The following is a 16874-nucleotide window of genomic DNA, read 5'->3' on the forward strand; positions in this document are numbered from 1 at the left end:
AGGCCGAGGCGCGCGCTCCGGGACGGCGTTTATTGGCTGCTTGGAAACCCGCGTCCGTAACAACTGTACAGAGGCCCGCCTTCCCCGCGAGCGCCCTCCCACCGCCCGGCGGCCCGGGAAGCGGCGGCCCGGAGGGGGATCCGGGCTGCTCGGGATTCACAGTAACAGGAACGAAAACGGAAATAAATTAAGTGGTACGGGGGAGGGAGTCCGGGGAGTCGTGCTCCCCAAGTCAGTGCATGAAAGGGGGGCTGCCGGGGCCGGCTCCCGCTCGCCCGCCGCGCGGTCGGGGATGGCTCTGCTGCCGCGGGCGCGGGAGGCAGGACTCGAGCTCCAGGGCCCCCTGCCTGTCCGGGCCCCGCGCGCGCGCGTGCCGGGGCGATCGTCGTCGGTCGTCACTCGGAGTCCCGGGCCCAGGGCCCCGCTGTGCTTGTCATCTCCAGGCGACCCCTCATTCCACCCGCACCAGCAGGGCATAGAGGAGCGTGGCCCCCTTCTCCTTGGTCACCCACTCGAGTTCGGCTGGGCTGAAGTGAGGGTCCGGAGGTTCTCTGAGGGCGGCCGAGGGGGGCCCGGGGGTGTAGGAGCCGGGGCGCACGCACACCTGGAACGCCACCTGGGCCTGGTGCGTCCGCTGGGATTTGGGGTCCCGGAATCTGTCGAGGGGAGAAGAAATCCGGCCGTGAGGCCTCTGGTCCCTCTCCTCCCCTTGCTAACTGCACGGCCACACAGGCCCTGCGGGGGCACCCCCACCTTGCAGGGGCCTTGCCCTCCCCCCACTCCCTCCCTACCGCCTTCCCCAACGGCTGCTCAGCCGGCTCCCCGCTTCCCAGTGCAGGCCGCTGCCCACCCTGCTCCCCGTGCCCGCTCCACCCGCCCTTCTGACCCACTGCACCCCCCTTTTTGTCACCTTTAAAAATAGAAAATGCTTCTTATATAACAATGTTCTAGAGCGAGAGAAGACCCAAGTGGCACAGGTGAGAGAAGGGAAGGCAAAACGTGGAGACCCCGGGCGTGTCCCCCGGGTACTCACTGCACTTTGGATGCCAGGGTCTCGGCCCCAGCGTACTGCAGGGATGGGGAGAGCAGCACCGGAGGGGGCTGCTCCTCCCGGGGAGGGGCGCAGTTCTCGCCGGGCTCCTCAAACCCCACCCCGGGCTCGCCCTTCAGCGGCCGGCAGCTCAGGATAGAGGCAGCGCCTAGGACAAGAGCTGCTGCGTCAGGGCCGCCCTCCAGGGGCCGGGCCCACCCGCCCCGCCCTGCCCTGCCCTGCCCCTGCCGCCCCGGTACCTGCTCCCAGCTCCCCTCGGTCCAGCACCCTCCGCACGGCTGCCACGTGGCTCCCGTGATATGCCATGTGCCACTTCTTGGTTAGCGTCCCAGCTTCCAGACGGGGATTCACCCTAGGATGTAGACGGGGCAGACCGGACAAAGGTCGCTGGCTCCCCAACACTGTCCCCTCTACAGGAAGTTCTGCCACGTCTTCCATGCACCCCCTGGGGAACCTCCTTCCTCTAGGGGAAAAGAACAGTAAGCGAGCCGCGTGACCCTGCCCTGCGCACACCTGAGGTTGAACCTGCACCAGCCGAAGGGCAGGGCATACTCCCGAGGGGGCTCTCCCCGGCGCCTGTGGGCCTCGTCCCCTCGAAGCTTCCGGCAAGACTCACAGTAGCACAGGCTTCGCTTGGGCGGAGGCATAAAGTAATCCTCTGCGGGAAAGCGAGGGGCAGGCTGGGTGCCGAGGTGCCCAGCACTGCCCCGGGGAACGAGGCGGGTCCCGGGGGACCGGGGACTCACCGGGAAGCAACAGCAGTTCTTGGAAGCGGGAGCACAGGGCGTGATACTCGCAGCTCTTGAGAGGGCTGGCGGCAGGCAGCGGCCCCCAGCACACGCTCTCCTTCATACCTGCGCGGGCAGGAGGGGGCACAGGTCACAGGAGCCGGGGCGGCGCGGCACGGTGGGCGGGGCGGGGCTCTGCGGGCTGGCTCACCATCTACCATGTCCGCCTTCTCCATGTCCCCTTGGGTTCCCGCACCCTTGCCACTGGCAGCCCCTGGTTCAGGACTCACGATGGTCACCTGCAAGGGAGGGGGGCGGGAAATCAGCCTGGGTGTGCCCCAGCCCCCGGGGCCTGCCCGTGCCCTCACCGGTCGCCCCCTCCACCCTTCCTCCGTTACAGCCGACCTGCTCGCACTGGCCGTAGAGGTCCACTACCGCGTGGCAGGGCTGGGGCACGTCCGGTACGGCCACCCCCTGGTCCAGCCCATTGACGTGGAGGTGCAGCCCCCCAGAGCTGTCCAGCCGCAGTCCCAGGACGGTGCCTTCAGGACACGTGTCCAGGTTTGGCCCAAACTTCTCACAGATCTAGGAGGAAAGACCTACTGTCTTCCCAGAGATCAGACGCCCACAGGCAACAGCCAGGCTCGCCCTTCACTCTGCTTCCGGTTGCCAGGCCCCAGGCTTGGCCTTCACGCCGGCCTGCTGCCCGGGCTCCACCCCCCTCCTCAAACATCTGGAGTCCACCTCCCTGCCAACCCCCCCACTCCCCTCCCCCCCACAACATGCTCAGTGGCAGGAACCCAGGACGACGTGACAGCCTGAGCGTCCAGACAAGGCCCTCCACACTCTTGCTCACCCTCCACGGGGTCTACCCCACTATGGGGCCCCTTTACGCCCGCAGTCCTACTGCCGGAGCCGGGGACCCTTTTGGCCAGACCCTCCCGACTCAAGGCCCCAGCCCTCCCTCTTCTCTCTGCCCCCTACTCACCTTGAGACCATTGTGGAAGATGCCACGGCCCCGCAGCAGCCAGGCTGCCCGCTTGAGGGCACAGGCAGAAGCGGGGAAGTTGAGCCTCTCGGGCGGGCAGGTGATGACGCCCAGGACCAGGGAGGACGTCCACTGCCGGTTCAGGAAGTCTATCCGCACCTGGGGAAAAGGGCAGCTACTCCCCAGTCACGGCCTGCGGGGAAGAGGCCGCCCCCCAGCAGAACCGGGCTGCTCGCCCCTGCCGGGTGGGGGGGGGGGGGGGGAGCGACAGGACCTCCCACGGCGTGGCCTGGGATGCTGCCCTTCCCTCGCCCGGAGGGACCGCTAACTACAAACCGCTTGTTTCCTTCCCCACGTGAGCCTCGGCGCTGTCGGGACAGTAAGGGTCCCCATGCCCCGGCCTCCTAACTAAATCTCTCCGTTTGTGGCAAACAGCAGAAAGGCCTCCTCCTCGGCAAAGCCGTCCACGCGCCCACGCGTAGGGCCGGCGTCTCTCTTGGCCTCCCCCAGCCCCTGCCCGCTGCCGCCGCCCCCACCGGTCGGCAAGTAAGGCTTCCTGATAAGCGACCTACGAACCCCACCGCGGGCACGAGCCCAAGCCCGGGAAGCTCATCCGAGGGGCTTGCCTTCCACCTCGTCCTCGGCTGGAAAGGGGTTCCTCCAGGAGGGCTGGCCCTGGGTCACCCCGAGCCAGAGGAGCGGCGGCGAAGGTGAGGCCCACCTGGACCAGCAGCTGGGGCACCAGGGGCTGGTTGATGACAACGATGCCCTGGTTGTAGCTGGCCACCCGCGTGGCGGTGCGGTTCCCGTTGGACAAGAGGATGTTCTTCCCGTGGTTCTCCAGGAACTCGAGGGCTGTGGGCATAATGGCCACTTGATTCTGGCCCTGGTGTGGAGGAGAGACCGAGCTGCTGGGTTGCCAGTACGAGCCACCCCCCGCGGGCGTTTACACGGGGCTCGCACACAGGCGACTGGCCACCCGGGGTTGGGTCAGAGAGCCCCAGGACAGCCTGGTGTTCCGCGGACCACCGACCCCAGCGGCCCGTTCACGGGCCCCGCCTGCCCCGCGTGGCCTCTTACCCTCGGGCTGTGCTCCTCCCCGTCATCATCTTCCTCACCCTCGCTGCCGGTGTCCGAGCTGGGGGAGGGAGGCTGGGTGCCTTCCGACTCCTCCAGCCTCGTGGAGCTGACCACAGACACGCTCCGTACGGGCCCGTAGAGGTCCAGCACGGCCCACACGTTCTGTGGGCACACACGACACAGGAGTCAGGGGTCCGCGGAAGGCCTCAAGCCCGCTCCCCAAGCCCAAGGTTCCCTGGGTCTACCTTGGCGACGCCGGTGGCCGCAGGCCCCATGTCCTCTCCGTCTACCAGGATGTGCATCGTGTCGTCCGCCCCCCGGCGGATGCCCACGCGGCTGCCCACCTGGCGCCAAGGTGAGACGGGCTCGAATGCCTGGCCTCCCTCCCCCCCCGCCCCCCCCCTCCACCTCCACCCTGACCCCGGAGCCGGCTGCCTCACCCCCAGCCTCTCCAGGTTCCGGCCGTAGTTCATCCTCTGGAGCTGGCCGTCGCGCCTCACTTCGCAGCTGGACACCATCCAGGTGGTCTTTGTCCGGAGCTCCGGCAGGGAGGGCGGCAGCGCCGGGCCCCCGCCCGTGCCGGGCCCCATGTCCCCGGGCACCAGCGTGGTCAGTCCCAGGCGCAGGGAGCCCGCCCACTTCTCGTCCAGCTCGTCCACTTTGACCTGACAGAGACAGAAGGCGGCGGCCGGCGCTAGCCAGGGACAGGGGGACAGCGGGGGGGGGGGGGGGGGGGAGCCTGCCTCGCCGCGAGGGGCCCGCCACCCACCTCGAACACCTCCTCCGTCTTGAGCTCCTTGGTGCTGAAGACCAGGCCGTGAGCGTAGCCGGCCGCGCGTACCGCCCTCGTGCCGTCCTCCTCCAGAGTGACGTTCTTGCCACACGTGCTGTGAAAGCGGTGAGCCACGCCAGCCACTGTGGGGAACAGGCGCAGCGGGAGGGGACGGTGGGACAGCAGGCTTCAGAAAGGACATGGAGCAGCGCTCTCGGGGGAGGCGGGAAGTTGCCGGAAAGGCCCCGTTTGCCATCGGAGAGCCTCCGGCGCCTCTTTCCCCACGAGAGACCCGTTCCCAAAGCGGGCGTGCCCGGCTCCTGGCCTCCTGGTGGCCGAGAAGAGCCTCGGTCGTTCCAGCCAGTCGTGACCTCCTCCCCTCTTCTTGGCCGCCGCCTACCCTGGGCTCATCCCTCCCTTCAGGGGCGAGCCTGTCCTGACCCAGCTCCCTGGGCTGGAAGCGGCCCCCTCAGGCCCACGGTGAGGAAGCAGAGCCCGCCCCGCCGGCCGCACCTGGGGAGTGCAGGGGGAAGGACTTCTCAGTGGCCGTGTTGCTGGTCGCCAGGCTGTTGTCCATGGGGCCGGTGGCGTTGGTGATGGAGACTTGGACACACTGGCCGTAGAGATCCACGACCGCGTACACTTCTGGGTGGGAAAGGAAGGGGTCAGAAGTCCGAGAGCCCGCGGGGCACCGGCACGAGGCAGGCAGGCCGAAAGCCACAGCGCAGTCACCTTTACCCGGAGGCAAGCCTGAGCAGGCGGCGCCTTGGTCCTGGCCGTTGATAAAGTAGTGCAGGTCGCCCTTGGCCGTTCGCATCATGCCGATGCGCGCGCCTGTGCCCAGCGCATCGAGGTCGCACCCGTAGTTGTTGCGCATCGTGTTTCCATCTTGCATGATGGCCGTGCCACTGGAGGGGCGACAGAAGGGGCCGGTGAGTCTCCCGGCTCTTTCCCACACAGGCCCCTGCTCGGTGTCTGCTCATCAGAACCTTCCAGCGATGGGGCGCCTGGGTGGCTCAGTCAGTTGAGCGTCCGACTTCGGCTCAGGTCACGATCTCGCAGCTCGTGAGTTCGAGCCCCGCGTCAGGCTCTGGGCTGATGGCTCAGAGCCTGGAGCCTGCTTCCGATTCTGCGTCTCCCTCTCTCTCTGCCCCTCCCCCATTCATGCTCTGTCTCTCTCTGTCTCAAAAATAAATAAACATTAGGGGCGCCTGGGTGGCGTAGTCGGTTAAGCGTCCGACTTCAGCCAGGTCACGATCTCGCGGTCTGGGAGTTCGAGCCCCGTGTCAGGCTCTGGGATGATGGCTCAGAGCCTGGAGCCTGTTTCCGATTCTGTGTCTCCCTCTCTCTCTGCCCCTCCCCTGTTCATGCTCTGTCTCTCTCTGTCCCAAAAATAAATAAACGTTGGAAAAAAAAAAATTAAAAAAAAAATAAATAAACATTAAAAAAAAAAAATTTTTTTTAAAAAGAACCTTCCAGCGCCTTGGATTGGGATCTCGATCTGGGGTCTGGGACCCAATCCCGTTTCCTATGCCTCCGGGACAGCGGGAGCTTCCCTGAGAGGAGAGGGGGCTGAGCCGCTGCAGGGTGCGGGGCGATGTGGGAAGGCTGCCCAGAAGCCCTCCGGTCTGTCACTGTCCAGGGGCACCGCGGGCCCCAAACCTCGCTTCCCTCATCCTAGCCGGCCGCATGGCCCGCAAAGCAGGCAATCTGACCTCAGCATCCACGTGTCATAGTCGATATCCGTCATGGTGTTGGGGAATTCAAGGTCCTCTGGCCGAATAGCGGTCACTCCTAGGAGGCAGGGGTAGGTCAGAGCCAAGCGCCCAGCAGTGGGCAGCCAGCAGCCACCACCCCCGCCCCCGGTGCGCACACACACACGGGTGCCCTCACCGGCCTCGATGGAGCCTGACCAGCGGTCCACCATCTTCTGAATGACGATTTCAAATAGCTCCCCATCCCGCAGGGCCCTGCCAGGGACAGTGGCAATTAGACAGGCCCTGCTCGGTGGCCGAGGCTGGGCAGCGGGAAGCTGGGGGCACCAAGGCCCAGGCACTGACCGATTGGAGATGACGATGGCGTCGTTGAACTCGCTGCGGCAGTTATGGCGGAGCGCGGTGCGGCCCCCGTTGGTGATCACTGCGTTACTGCCGTGTAGCTGGTGGAAACGCAGGTCGGAGCCCCCGGCCCCCGATGACGGGGAGCTCGGGGACACCTGGTTGTTCCCTTCGGGGAGTGGCTCGGGGACTGGGGGCACCTCTGCATGAGTGGTCATCACCCATTAGGCTCACAGGGGTCTCTGAGGCCCCCCAAGGCCACCCCGACCCCCTGCCCCTGCCCAGTCCGGCCCTCACCCACGTCGTCCACAATGGTGGCCTGGGCCGCCTGGCCGTAGAGGTCCACGACTGCGTAGACACCCGGGGGCACGTTCCAGGCCGCGGGGCCCTGAGTCATCCCGTTGACAAAGAAGTGCAGGGTCCCGTCCTCCCGCCGCACCACGCCCACCGTGTCCCCTGCCTTGGAAGAAGGGGGGCTGGAGTGAGGAGTCAGGCAGAGCTCCTGCCTGGGCTGGTCCTACGGCAGCCCCGCCTTGCCCGCCTCCCGCCGCCGGGCCCCGGCCGGACGCACGCTCTCCCACCTTGAGGCGGTCCAGGTTGTGCCCGTACTCGTCCAGGATGGTCGTCCCGTTGTGCATCACCCCGTTCCCGGTCATCATCCAGGTCCCTAGGGGGACGAGGGGGGACAGAGGACGTGAGCGGGGACCAGGGCTCCTGTCGTGCAGCGGTGCCCGCGTCCACCCCCCAAAGCCGCTGGCCCGGCCTGCCTTTTCTGACGGTCGGCTCTCTTCCCAGAGCTGAACAAGAAAACCCTGCACGTCCCAAGCCAGCCACAAGCCCCGTCCACGTGACAGGCAGGCCTCAGCCACCGGATGAGTCGTCACAAGGGTGACAAGCGAAAAAAGGGCCGGAGCACAAGCATCCGGGCTCCACGGGGTGGTTTCCTCCCGAGGACCCTGTCCCGGCCCCGCCCCGCTGGGGGGCTCACCCGAGCGCAGGTTGGTCATGGTGGAGGGCAACTGGAGGTAGGCAGGGTTGTGGGTGGTGACACCGATCTCGATGGAGCCAGCCCACTTGTCCACCATCTTGTCGATGCGCACCTGGAACACCTCTCCGTCCCGCAGGGCTCTGCTGCTCAGCACTACGCCGTGATTGAAGTCATCGGTGGCACTGAGGGCACAGCACGTGGGGCCTCAGGCACAAGCGCGCGCTCTGAGCACGCCACACCCCGGCCCGGTCGGTGCCTGCCTGACTCCTGCTGCCCCCAATCCACCTGCTGACCTTTGCTCTCCCGGAGGCTCCCCCCTTCTCTGTCACGACGGCCCCGCTCAGAATCCCGCCGCCCCCCGCATCCGCGCCCCTCCCGCAAGCCCGTTAGAGCCCCTTCTGCGGGCTTCTCCCCACCCCCTGGGCCATACTGGGGCCTCAAGGCGGTGCGTCCCTCGTGGGTGATAGCCGCCTTCTGCCCGCAGTTCGGGTGGAAGAGCAGGCGCTCGGGCTCGGCCTGAGCGGCGGGGGCGGCGCGGCGGAGGGCGCCCTCGGGAGACAGGGCCCGCAGGATGGCGTTGTTCCGGCGCAGACGGTCGCTGTGGTTGTTATTATGGACGATGGTCACCTTCACCGCCATCCCGTACAAGTCCACCACTCCATACACCACCGGGGGCGTCAGCGGGGTGGCCACGCCTGTGGGGGTGGAAGGCAAAGGAAGGGGTCAGACACGGGGACACCAGCCTCAAAGAGAGACAGGAGTGTGAGGAGCAGACCCCTGCACCGAGCACCCTGGCCGCACGGCCCCTACCCTGATCGATGCCGTTAATGAAGAAATGCAGGGCAGAGTTGGACTTCCTCGTGAGACCGATGTGGTCGCCCTCCTGGTCAAAGCAGAAAAGACGAAAGTCTGGAATCTATCTCCAGTCAGGCTCAACTTGTCCTGGGGACCCTGGAACAACGCGGTCCTAAAGCCTGCCCGCCAGCCCAGGCCGCAGGGGAACTGCTCCCAAGGTGCCGGAGTCCCAGAGCCGCCCCGAATGCTCACTCCGAGGCCAGCGCTGCATTAAGCCATCTCATAGACATCACCCCATCTACCTCCCAAAAGAGTCTAGAAAATACTAACAGGCTCGTTTTAAACGTTAGAAGGGAAGAAAAAAAAAAACCCACCAAACTACCAAAGAGAACGAGTTTGTTGCCTCTGGGCACCACCACAAATGGCCAAACGATTAAGAAAAAGTAAAACTCTGACTTGGAAACCTGAGTGCCTAACTACTGGGCAGCCCTGCCTTCTCAGAAGGAACCTCTAGGCAAAAGCTAACAGGCCTTGGGGCGCCTGGGTGGCTCAGTCGGTGGAGCGTCCGACTTCGGCTCAGGTCATGATCTCACGGTTCGTGAGTTCGAGCCCCACATCGGGCTCTGTGCTGACAGCTCAGAGCCTGGAGCCTGCCTCGGGTTCTGTGTCTCCCTCTCTCTGCCCCTTACCCACTCACGCTCTGCCTCTCTCTAACGTTTAAAGTAAATAAGCATTAAAAAAAAAAAAGACTTGGGGCGCCTGGGTGGCGCCGTCGGTTAAGCGTCCGACTTCAGCCAGATCACGATCTCGCGGTCTGTGAGTTCGAGCCCCGCGTCGGGCTCTGGGCTGATGGCTCAGAGCCTGGAGCCTGTTTCCGATTCTGTGTCTCCCTCTCTCTCTGCCCCTCGCCCGTTCATGCTCTGTCTCTCTCTGTCCCAAAAATAAATAAACGTTGAAAAAAAAAATTAAAAAAAAAAAAAAAGACTTTAAAAAAAGCTAACAGGCCTTGCTCTGGGTCACAGGGGAGACCGTGGTGCACAGGCAGGGGCACAGGGAAACGGGGCTGCCCCACAGAGGGGCCCAGGCTCCACGCCCACCCTCACCTGTAGCTCATCCAGACTGAACTCACAGTACTCCCGGCGGGTGCCCTTGCCGTTGGTCAGGATCCCACAGCCACTCATCATGATGGTGCCTGGGGGGGGAAGCGGACACCCCGCTCAGGACACGGGCTTCCTCCGCCTTAGGAAGGTGCCCCCCGCCCTGCCCGGGGCTGGTACCTGACTGCAGGTTGGTCATGGTGGCTGGGTACTCCAGGCTGTTGGGGTTGTGGGTGGTGACACCGATCTCAATGGAGCCAGACCACTTATCCACGAGCTTGTCGATGCGGATCTTCGGAGGGGTGATGACAGAAGGGAGGAACGGGGAACGTGAGCATAGAACAGGGCCCCTCAGTCCCCGGCTCTTCCTTAGGCCCCACCCTTCTAACGTCAAGGGTCAAGCCGGTCTCGAGCCCCCGGAGAGTGACGTGCCAACCAGAGCCCGGGATCTCGCACACCTCAAACATCTCATTGTCCCGGAGCGGACGGTTGGTCATGACCACGCCGTTGTTGAACTCATCCAGGGGCCGGCGGCGCTCGGCCGTCTTGTTATTGTTGCTGAGTTTGATGAGGGTTCCGCACTTCTCGTGAAAGAGCAGGGCGTCGTTGGAAGTGAGGACAGGCGAGGTGGCAGCGCCGCTGGGCCCCGGTCCTTCCCCGGCCGGGGGGGAGCTCAGGTTCACATTTAGGAGCCCCCCGTTGTAGGCAGACAGGATGGCGTTGCCCACCACCTCCGAGAGCTCCATGCTGGCAAAATCTGCAGCGGCGGGGCGGGGGAGGGAAGCTGGAATGAGGCCGTACCCCCTCTGGCTCGCCACTCGCCCCCTGGCCCTCTCCTGAGGTCCCTCCCCTCGCCTGGGCCACCTCACTTCCCACTGCCCTTCCCAGAGCCTCCCGGAAGCCCTCACCATTATGCGACTCAAGGCTGTTAGGAAACGTCTCCGGCCGGGCCTGCGCTGGGGACACCATGAAGGCTGGGGACCAGGCGGGATGGGAGGGGAATGAGGGTTCGGCCCCTGCTGCAGGGGCCCACAGCCAGGAGACCCCCTCCTCTAGCCCCTGCTTTCCCCTTCAACAGACTCGGGTCGGGGGGAAAGGGGTCGGAGCGGCCCTGCCCACACCCAGCCTCATGTGTCACTACACGTCACCCACTCCTTCAGCCGGTCCCTCTGCCCCGCCCCTCCACCGCTGCCCGAGCTGTATTCTCACCTTCGTCCCCCGGGGTCCCCTGTTCAGTCAAGGCAGAATCTTCAGGGGGCGCGGAGGGCTCGAGGGGGGGTGTAGGGATGGGAGCAGGGGGGCTGAAACCTGGCTCAGGGGGTAGCACGGTGATCTGCGTGCACTTGCCGTAAAGGTCCACAACGGCCCAGACACGCGCGGGGAGGCCCGTGGCGGCCACCCCGCAGTCCCGCCCGTTCACCCAGAGCCGCAGCTCCCCGGCAACTGTGCGCTCCACGCCCACACGGTCCCCTTCACCGAGCTGGTCCAGGTCCTGACCATATTCCTCCAGCACAGAACGTCCATCCCTCAGCACTGAGCAGCCCGACACCACCCATGAGCCCCCCTTCAGCCCCGTGGCGCTGCTTGGGAAGTCCAGCACACTGGGGTCCAGTGCCGTCACCCCAATCTCAATGGAGCCACTCCAGGAGTTGACCTGCGATGAGAGTGGTGGACAGGGACTCAGGAAGGGCCCCCACGGGTCTCCCACCACTAGGAAACCACACTTCACAGACCACTGTGTCCCCCCTCTTGCCACGTCTCAGCCAGCTGGCTCTCCTCTCTTGAGACGCGGGACACTAACCCAGAGGTGCGGTCCTACAAGCAACTTCCCGGACTCTGTCTCAGGGACCGTGGGCACCGCTGTCCCCTAGCAACTCTGCTCCCTACTCTGGCGGCTCGGTGTCTCTGACACCATGCCTGTCCCCACCGTCTGGGCGAAATTCCCTGGCTGCAGCCCCCTGCCTCCTCTAAGTGCCCGGTGTCTGTGACTTCTCAACCACCCAGATGCACAGCTCTCCGAGTCCGTTCTCCCTCCTCTTGTACACCGCTCTCCTCCTCCCCTGGCCCATTTCTCTCCTAGGCCCTGGCTCCACTCAGATTCACTCACTTCCCAAATTCCACCTCTGTGCCCCTGGCCTCGTCACCAAACGACACACAAGAGGCACACCTCCCTCTCCCTGAGTGTCCCTCCCCACCCATCGTTCCGGCCTGAGTTTATCCTCCGATGGTTGTACTTCGCCTGGCTCTCTCTCATCCTGACATCTCTCTCATCCCTGACATCTCTCCGTCCTCCACAAGCCATTCCAGGAGACCCGTTCCCCAGCCATTCTAGTGGCTGAAGCCCGTGTCCCTTCCCTGCTCCTGGGTCCGGAGGAAATCAAGCTCTCCTTACCCGTTTCCCCTCCAGACTCAATGTTTCTACTTCCCGCTCCCCTCCCGCCCGTCACCGGGTGCCCATAAGGTCCGTCGGTTCCCTCTCGGTGCCCGGCGATGGGGCTGCCCCGGTTGTCCCCCATCCCGCCTCTCGCTCTCCCCCTCCCACCACCCTCCACATCTCGGTTCCGCGGACCCAGCTCCGCACCTTGCGGTCGATGCGGACGGTGAAGACGCGGCCGTCGCGCAAAGGCTCCCGGCTCAACACCAGCCCGTGGTTGAACTCCTGGCCCGGCTGCTGCCGCCGCGCTGTACGCCCACAGGCCGACAGGCTCACCAAGCGCCCGGTGCGCGGGTGCAGCTCCCCGCCGCTGCCCAGACCCCCGCCGGACCCCGGCCCTGGGCCGCTCCCGCCGGGGCCCCCACCCCCACCCGGCCCCGGCCCGGGGCCTCCCCCAGAGCCCCCGCTCCCACCCGACCCCGCCGCCATCGCCGCTGACACCCGGGCCGCGCGACAGCCGCGCTTGGCGGCACCGTGGCAACCGCGGTGCACACACACCCGGAGGGAATAGGGCTCGGGGCTGGGGCCAGGTATGCTTTACGGCACTGCCGGGCAACGAAGCATCCCGGGCTAGGGAACTAATGACCACCGCGGTGGGAACAGAAGGACGACGGGGTCGGGCAGGCTTGCTTTACGGCACGGCCAGGTGACGGAGTGGCTCAGAGTGGGGTGCAGACTTGGGCAGCGAGCTTTTGCGACAGTAGAAGAAACGACCGCCTCAGGCATCTTTACGACGCAGGGGGTGCTGGCCCCCACCTTCAGCTTTGCGACAGCGGCCCCAACGACCCCGCCGCCGCCGCCGAGGCAGGCGACGCCTGGAAGTTTTCGCTTTACGGCAACAGGAGGAGGTGTCTTGCCTTTGCGCTACACCCTTCGACGCCGTAAGAGCGGCGTCTGGAGCATCCAGAGAAGGGAACCGGTAGCTTTATAAATAAAAACCTCTCCCCTCGCACCGAGACCGAATATATTTTGCGACACTGTCGCAGTCCCTCCACTGTGTAGCGCACTTCTCGTGAGAGGCAAAGCGCGTCGACTTGGGGGGGGGGGGAGGCAGGGAAGGGGCTCGTGATATTCCTAAACAAGCCCACTTGAACTCCAATCTAGCCAAACCCTTAAATTTTAAAGCCACGGATGAAGAGTCCAATGAAACCCTGGCAGGCAGATTCAAGCAATCGCACTGACGGTCCTGCCCCCCAAACCCCGAGCTATCAAGCCCCCCAGCCCAGCTGTCCGAGCTCGCGCTGAGGTTGGAGGACTATGACGTCACAATGAAGGCTTCCGCCCCATGACCGGGACCCCTGACTATGATTGGATAATTCGGATGAAGGCGGTGATGGGGAAGAAGGGCGGGAACAAATCCCAGAGACAAAGAAAGAAGGCCTTTGGGTGGGGCAGCCGGAGGGGCCCCTAGCCCGAGGTCCCTATATAAAGTCTCGATGCTGGGGCCGCGGCTCCAGGTAGCTGAGCGGGAGGGGACCCGGGCCTCAGCCCGAGCCCCCGACCTCCACGCCCCTCCGCCCCACGCCACGGTGGGGGCGGGGCCTCGGGGCGGGGCGGGGCAGCTGAGAGAGGTCCCCGGATGGGGCCATGGCGAAGCCCGAGGCTCTGGGGGCTGCCGGCGGCCGCAGTGGGGAATCCCCGGGAGAGGCGACCATGGGTGTGTCCGGAGGAATCACGGTCGAGGCAGACGCCGGGCCGCCCTCCAGCGTAGTCCCGTTTCACGGTTCTGGGCCCTCCCTGCACCCCGGGGGAATCGTAACTCGCAGTCCTGAATCTAGCCGGCCCTCCGGGGCCGTAGCAGTCCTCGGTTCCGGACCCAACCAGCACCCTGGGGAGGTTGCGAACCTCGGCACTGGGTCCGACCCGTACCCAAGCGGATTACATGGCCCCTTCCCTGAAACTAGAGTATCCGGGACCTACAGGCTCGGGTCCGAGGGGTCTGGGGCGTACAACTCCGGACGCAGTCCGCGCTCCAAGTCAGCTTGCTTGCACTCCCACAAACCTTGTGAGGACCGGCCCCGGAGCATCCTAAAAAGCAACGGCTCCGTCTTGATGCAGAAATCCCCCATTGCGGAGAAGTAAAGAGTTCAGCTCGGCTGGCACCCGGCTCGGAGCCCGGAGGGAGGGGTTTCGGATACTGGAGGGGGCGGGGCTAGGACGAAGGGGCGGGGTCCTGAGAACTAGAAGAGAGAGTAGCTGAGGGCTTTGCGGGGGGGGGGGGGGGGGTGGAATCTGAGCTTCCAGGCCTCCGGGAGAGCAGGTACAGGGTAAACGCTGGCTACACCGTGTGTGATTATCATTAGGCGTGACCCCCGCCCTCACTGCTACGCCTCTGAGACTACGAGCGGTACCAGAAGTTTCTGAATGGAAGAAAGTGGGAGGGCTGTGAGGAAGAGGTCGCTGAAAGTTTTCCTACACCTTTCTGTGTCCTCCTACGCCAGGAACAAGCCTCAGCGGTGGGACGAAATGAATGTCCTAGTCACCTACCACCTTGCTGACAAGGACTATGGATTTATGAAGGTGGATGAACCCAGTACTCCCTACCACAGGTGCTGAGCCCTCAGCCCTAACCTTTTAGCCCAGACCCTTCCCTATTCAAAGGCAGTGGGGGAGGCAGAGAGGCCCCAGGGATTGGATACTTCCAGATGCTTGCCCCTCACCACTGCTTACTCCCTCGTCTGCAGGCTGCAGGACAGTGATAAGGACCTGCCTGGGGCATCCTCTCCTTCAGTGACTCCGGAGGTGCTGGCCAAGAGGTGAGAGTCCTGCCAGAGGTCAGTAGGGATGTGGGGCCTCTTTCTCCCTCCACCCCTGAGCTCTGAGGTCTGAGCCAGCTCTGCTTTTTGGCCACCAAAATGGGAGGCACAACAATTCCCATCGGGACTGACCAAGGCCAAGGTGGGGGAATTAGCCAGCTACATCTACCACCTGCCCCTCCTCGTTCTCTCTGTTTGGTGCCCGCCACCAGTCTCCCTCCTCTTCAGGTTGGCAAAAATGGACAATCTCTATCCCAAGGTCCTCCAGTATGGTGATACCAGAAGTTTGGGAGCTCCAGACCACTTTTCCAAGACACGTGAGATGAGGGGTGGGGATTGAGCGGAAAGGGGAGGCAGAGTGAGCCGTCAGCGAGAGCCTGGCCGGAAAGCCGAGCTGTTTACAATGGCCCACAGGCTCCAGTGACTTCATAAACCGCCGAAAGACACATTACGATGAAGGAACGGTCTTCGAGACTCAGAAAAGTTTTTCCTTCATTGATAATAAGCACAACAACAAAGCAGGCCGTGCCAATACGGGCAGTGGCGGTCGGGGCATGATGCTGGACCCAGAGCCCAGGCCTGTGGAGAGAGGCTGGACAGGAGGACTGGCCAGAGGAGTCAACGATGAGATTGACCTGGTCACCGGGAACCACATCCGAGAAGCCAAGGGTTAGCTATGGTGGAGCCCCAGGGATTTGTGGGAATTGTAGTCCAGAGTCTTTGCCATACCCTATCTTTCTCAGCCATTGGCCCAGGGCCTTGCTACCTGGGAGGGAGGTAATGGCAGGTGACCCCCAGGGAAGACGGAAGGCGTGTGGGGTGGGGGCCTCATCAGAATAGTCCTCAGGAAGCCCAAGAGAACCATGGGGGATGGAGAGGTCACTGGGATTTTCTAATACGGGAAGAGGCCAGAGAAGTGAGATGAAAACCCAGGGCTGGAACTTCTCCCCTGTGGAGGGGGCCATCATGGACACCTGGGGGTCCTGGATACCCTAGGTGGCCGTAAGCCCCAGATGGACTCGGATGATTCGGCAGATTCCCCTGCCTTCAGAAATCAGTGCCGAGCTTCAGCCACCATCAGGTCAGGCCAGGAAAGTGGTCTGCAACAACGAAAGGAGTATTACATCAAAGGAAGATACCTGAGGAGCTCCCCCCACCCCGAGCTCGAGGAGGACACAGAAGATGAGCATGAGGAGCAGGACAGTGAGAGCTGGGCCACGTCAGCCTGGGGCGGGGGGGTGCTGACAACCCCAGACTGATGGGTGCCCCAGCCTTGACCCTGTGGTGTTTCCAGGCTCTGCAAACTTGAGCTGGGTGATTGAGAATCCCATAAGCACCGAGGTCCGTCTGCTGGGCCACCCAGGAAGCCCCATTCAGGATCACAAGGCCACCAAGGACTGCCTGAAAGTGACAGTGACAAAATCGCAACCTGGTGAGGGCACCAGGCCCCAATAGCTGGCTCTTGACAAGCTCCCATCCCCCCACCCCCCCTTCTTTGCATACCAGTATACCTTCAACAGATGCTAAGAGCGGCCTCGGGCATCCTGGTGTGCAGGGCCCACGTTGTACAGAGAGGAACGAGGGAGGCTCAGAAGGGGTTGGGACCCCCTCCAGCTTGGCACTAGCTGTTGGTCCCGCGCCTCCCCCTGATTCCCCTTTACCCCCACCCCCCTCCAGGTACCGCCCTGTCCTCCAAAGACAATGGGTCCAGATCAGAGTCAGGCTGGTGTCAGTCAGTGCCTGGTACCCAAGGGACTCACCTGGCAAAGGCCAGAAAGCTTGGAGAGGCAGCCTGGCAGCCACCGGAAGTCCCCACACCAAAACCAAAGCAGACGTGAGCCTGGGCGGGTGGGGGGCAAGGGGGCCGCCTGAACCAGCCCCGGAGAGAGGACCTGAATGGGTGGGTCCCAGGGAGTTTCAGGGTCACGTGGGCCAGATCTCCTGCCTCCTGCAAGGAAGCCAGTAACCCAGTCATTTCTCCCCAGATGAAACCCTGCGTCTTCAATGGACACAAGAGGGGGAAGCCAAACGATGGAAAATGTAGCCAGCTGGGGACGGGGTGGGTCCCAGCCTCCCCCTGCCCACTGTCCTCAAGGTGGACAATAAAGAAAAGTGTGAGAGTCTGGGT

General features: G+C 64.1%; 2 protein-coding genes across 6 annotated transcripts; one reads left to right on the top strand and one right to left on the bottom strand.

Moving 5' to 3' along the window:
• Positions 1 to 15: 15 nt before the first annotated feature.
• Positions 16 to 13034, bottom strand: NEURL4 (neuralized E3 ubiquitin protein ligase 4). Of its 3 annotated transcripts, none has more exons than XM_043582899.1 (29): positions 12138 to 13034; positions 10766 to 11210; positions 10465 to 10530; positions 10015 to 10313; positions 9737 to 9848; positions 9563 to 9651; positions 8475 to 8547; positions 8095 to 8359; positions 7665 to 7846; positions 7258 to 7343; positions 6974 to 7136; positions 6680 to 6878; positions 6513 to 6589; positions 6335 to 6413; positions 5358 to 5527; positions 5133 to 5264; positions 4617 to 4762; positions 4288 to 4512; positions 4093 to 4191; positions 3848 to 4009; positions 3489 to 3653; positions 2768 to 2926; positions 2185 to 2364; positions 1991 to 2078; positions 1798 to 1905; positions 1565 to 1709; positions 1291 to 1403; positions 1034 to 1199; positions 16 to 656 (listed from the first exon to the last, which is right to left on the bottom strand). In XM_043582899.1, exons 1-29 carry the CDS (start codon positions 12417 to 12419, stop codon positions 452 to 454), a joined length of 4680 nt encoding a protein of 1559 aa, XP_043438834.1. In that variant the 5' UTR covers positions 12420 to 13034; the 3' UTR covers positions 16 to 451. The 3 variants fall into 3 exon arrangements, with proteins under 3 accessions (XP_043438834.1, XP_043438833.1, XP_043438835.1); XM_043582898.1 differs by having other exon boundaries at positions 5352 to 5527; XM_043582900.1 differs by lacking the exon at positions 10465 to 10530.
• Positions 13035 to 13553: 519 nt separating this feature from the next.
• Positions 13554 to 16863, top strand: LOC122484863. 3 transcript variants are annotated; one of them, XM_043582904.1, is made up of 9 exons: positions 13554 to 14068; positions 14432 to 14539; positions 14675 to 14746; positions 14975 to 15063; positions 15161 to 15415; positions 15743 to 15949; positions 16041 to 16178; positions 16424 to 16580; positions 16732 to 16863. In XM_043582904.1, the coding sequence occupies exons 1-9, from the start codon at positions 13578 to 13580 to the stop codon at positions 16733 to 16735; spliced, it is 1521 nt and encodes a 506-aa protein (XP_043438839.1). In that variant the 5' UTR covers positions 13554 to 13577; the 3' UTR covers positions 16736 to 16863. The 3 variants fall into 3 exon arrangements, with proteins under 3 accessions (XP_043438839.1, XP_043438840.1, XP_043438841.1); XM_043582906.1 differs by lacking the exon at positions 13554 to 14068 and adding an exon at positions 14207 to 14337; XM_043582905.1 differs by lacking the exon at positions 16424 to 16580.
• The last annotated feature ends 11 nt before the right edge of the window (positions 16864 to 16874 follow it).

The sequence above is a fragment of the Prionailurus bengalensis genome, chromosome E1 (assembly GCF_016509475.1).
Source record: "Prionailurus bengalensis isolate Pbe53 chromosome E1, Fcat_Pben_1.1_paternal_pri, whole genome shotgun sequence".
Lineage (NCBI taxonomy): Eukaryota > Metazoa > Chordata > Mammalia > Carnivora > Felidae > Prionailurus > Prionailurus bengalensis.

Excerpts from the sequence above, each read along its gene's own strand:
- NEURL4 (XM_043582898.1), bottom strand. The coding sequence starts at position 12,419 with ATGGCGGCGGGGTCGGGTGGGAGCGGGGGCTCTGGGGGAGGCCCCGGG. Across the intron at positions 7,344-7,664 it reads CATGACCAACCTGCGCTCGG|GGACCTGGATGATGACCGGG; the intron begins GTGAGCCCCCCA and ends TCGTCCCCCTAG. Across the intron at positions 5,528-6,334 it reads TATGACACGTGGATGCTGAG|TGGCACGGCCATCATGCAAG; the intron begins GTCAGATTGCCT and ends TCGCCCCTCCAG.
- LOC122484863 (XM_043582904.1), top strand. The coding sequence starts at position 13,578 with ATGGCGAAGCCCGAGGCTCTGGGGGCTGCCGGCGGCCGCAGTGGGGAA. Across the intron at positions 15,064-15,160 it reads AGACCACTTTTCCAAGACAC|GCTCCAGTGACTTCATAAAC; the intron begins GTGAGATGAGGG and ends AATGGCCCACAG. Across the intron at positions 15,416-15,742 it reads CCACATCCGAGAAGCCAAGG|GTGGCCGTAAGCCCCAGATG; the intron begins GTTAGCTATGGT and ends TGGATACCCTAG.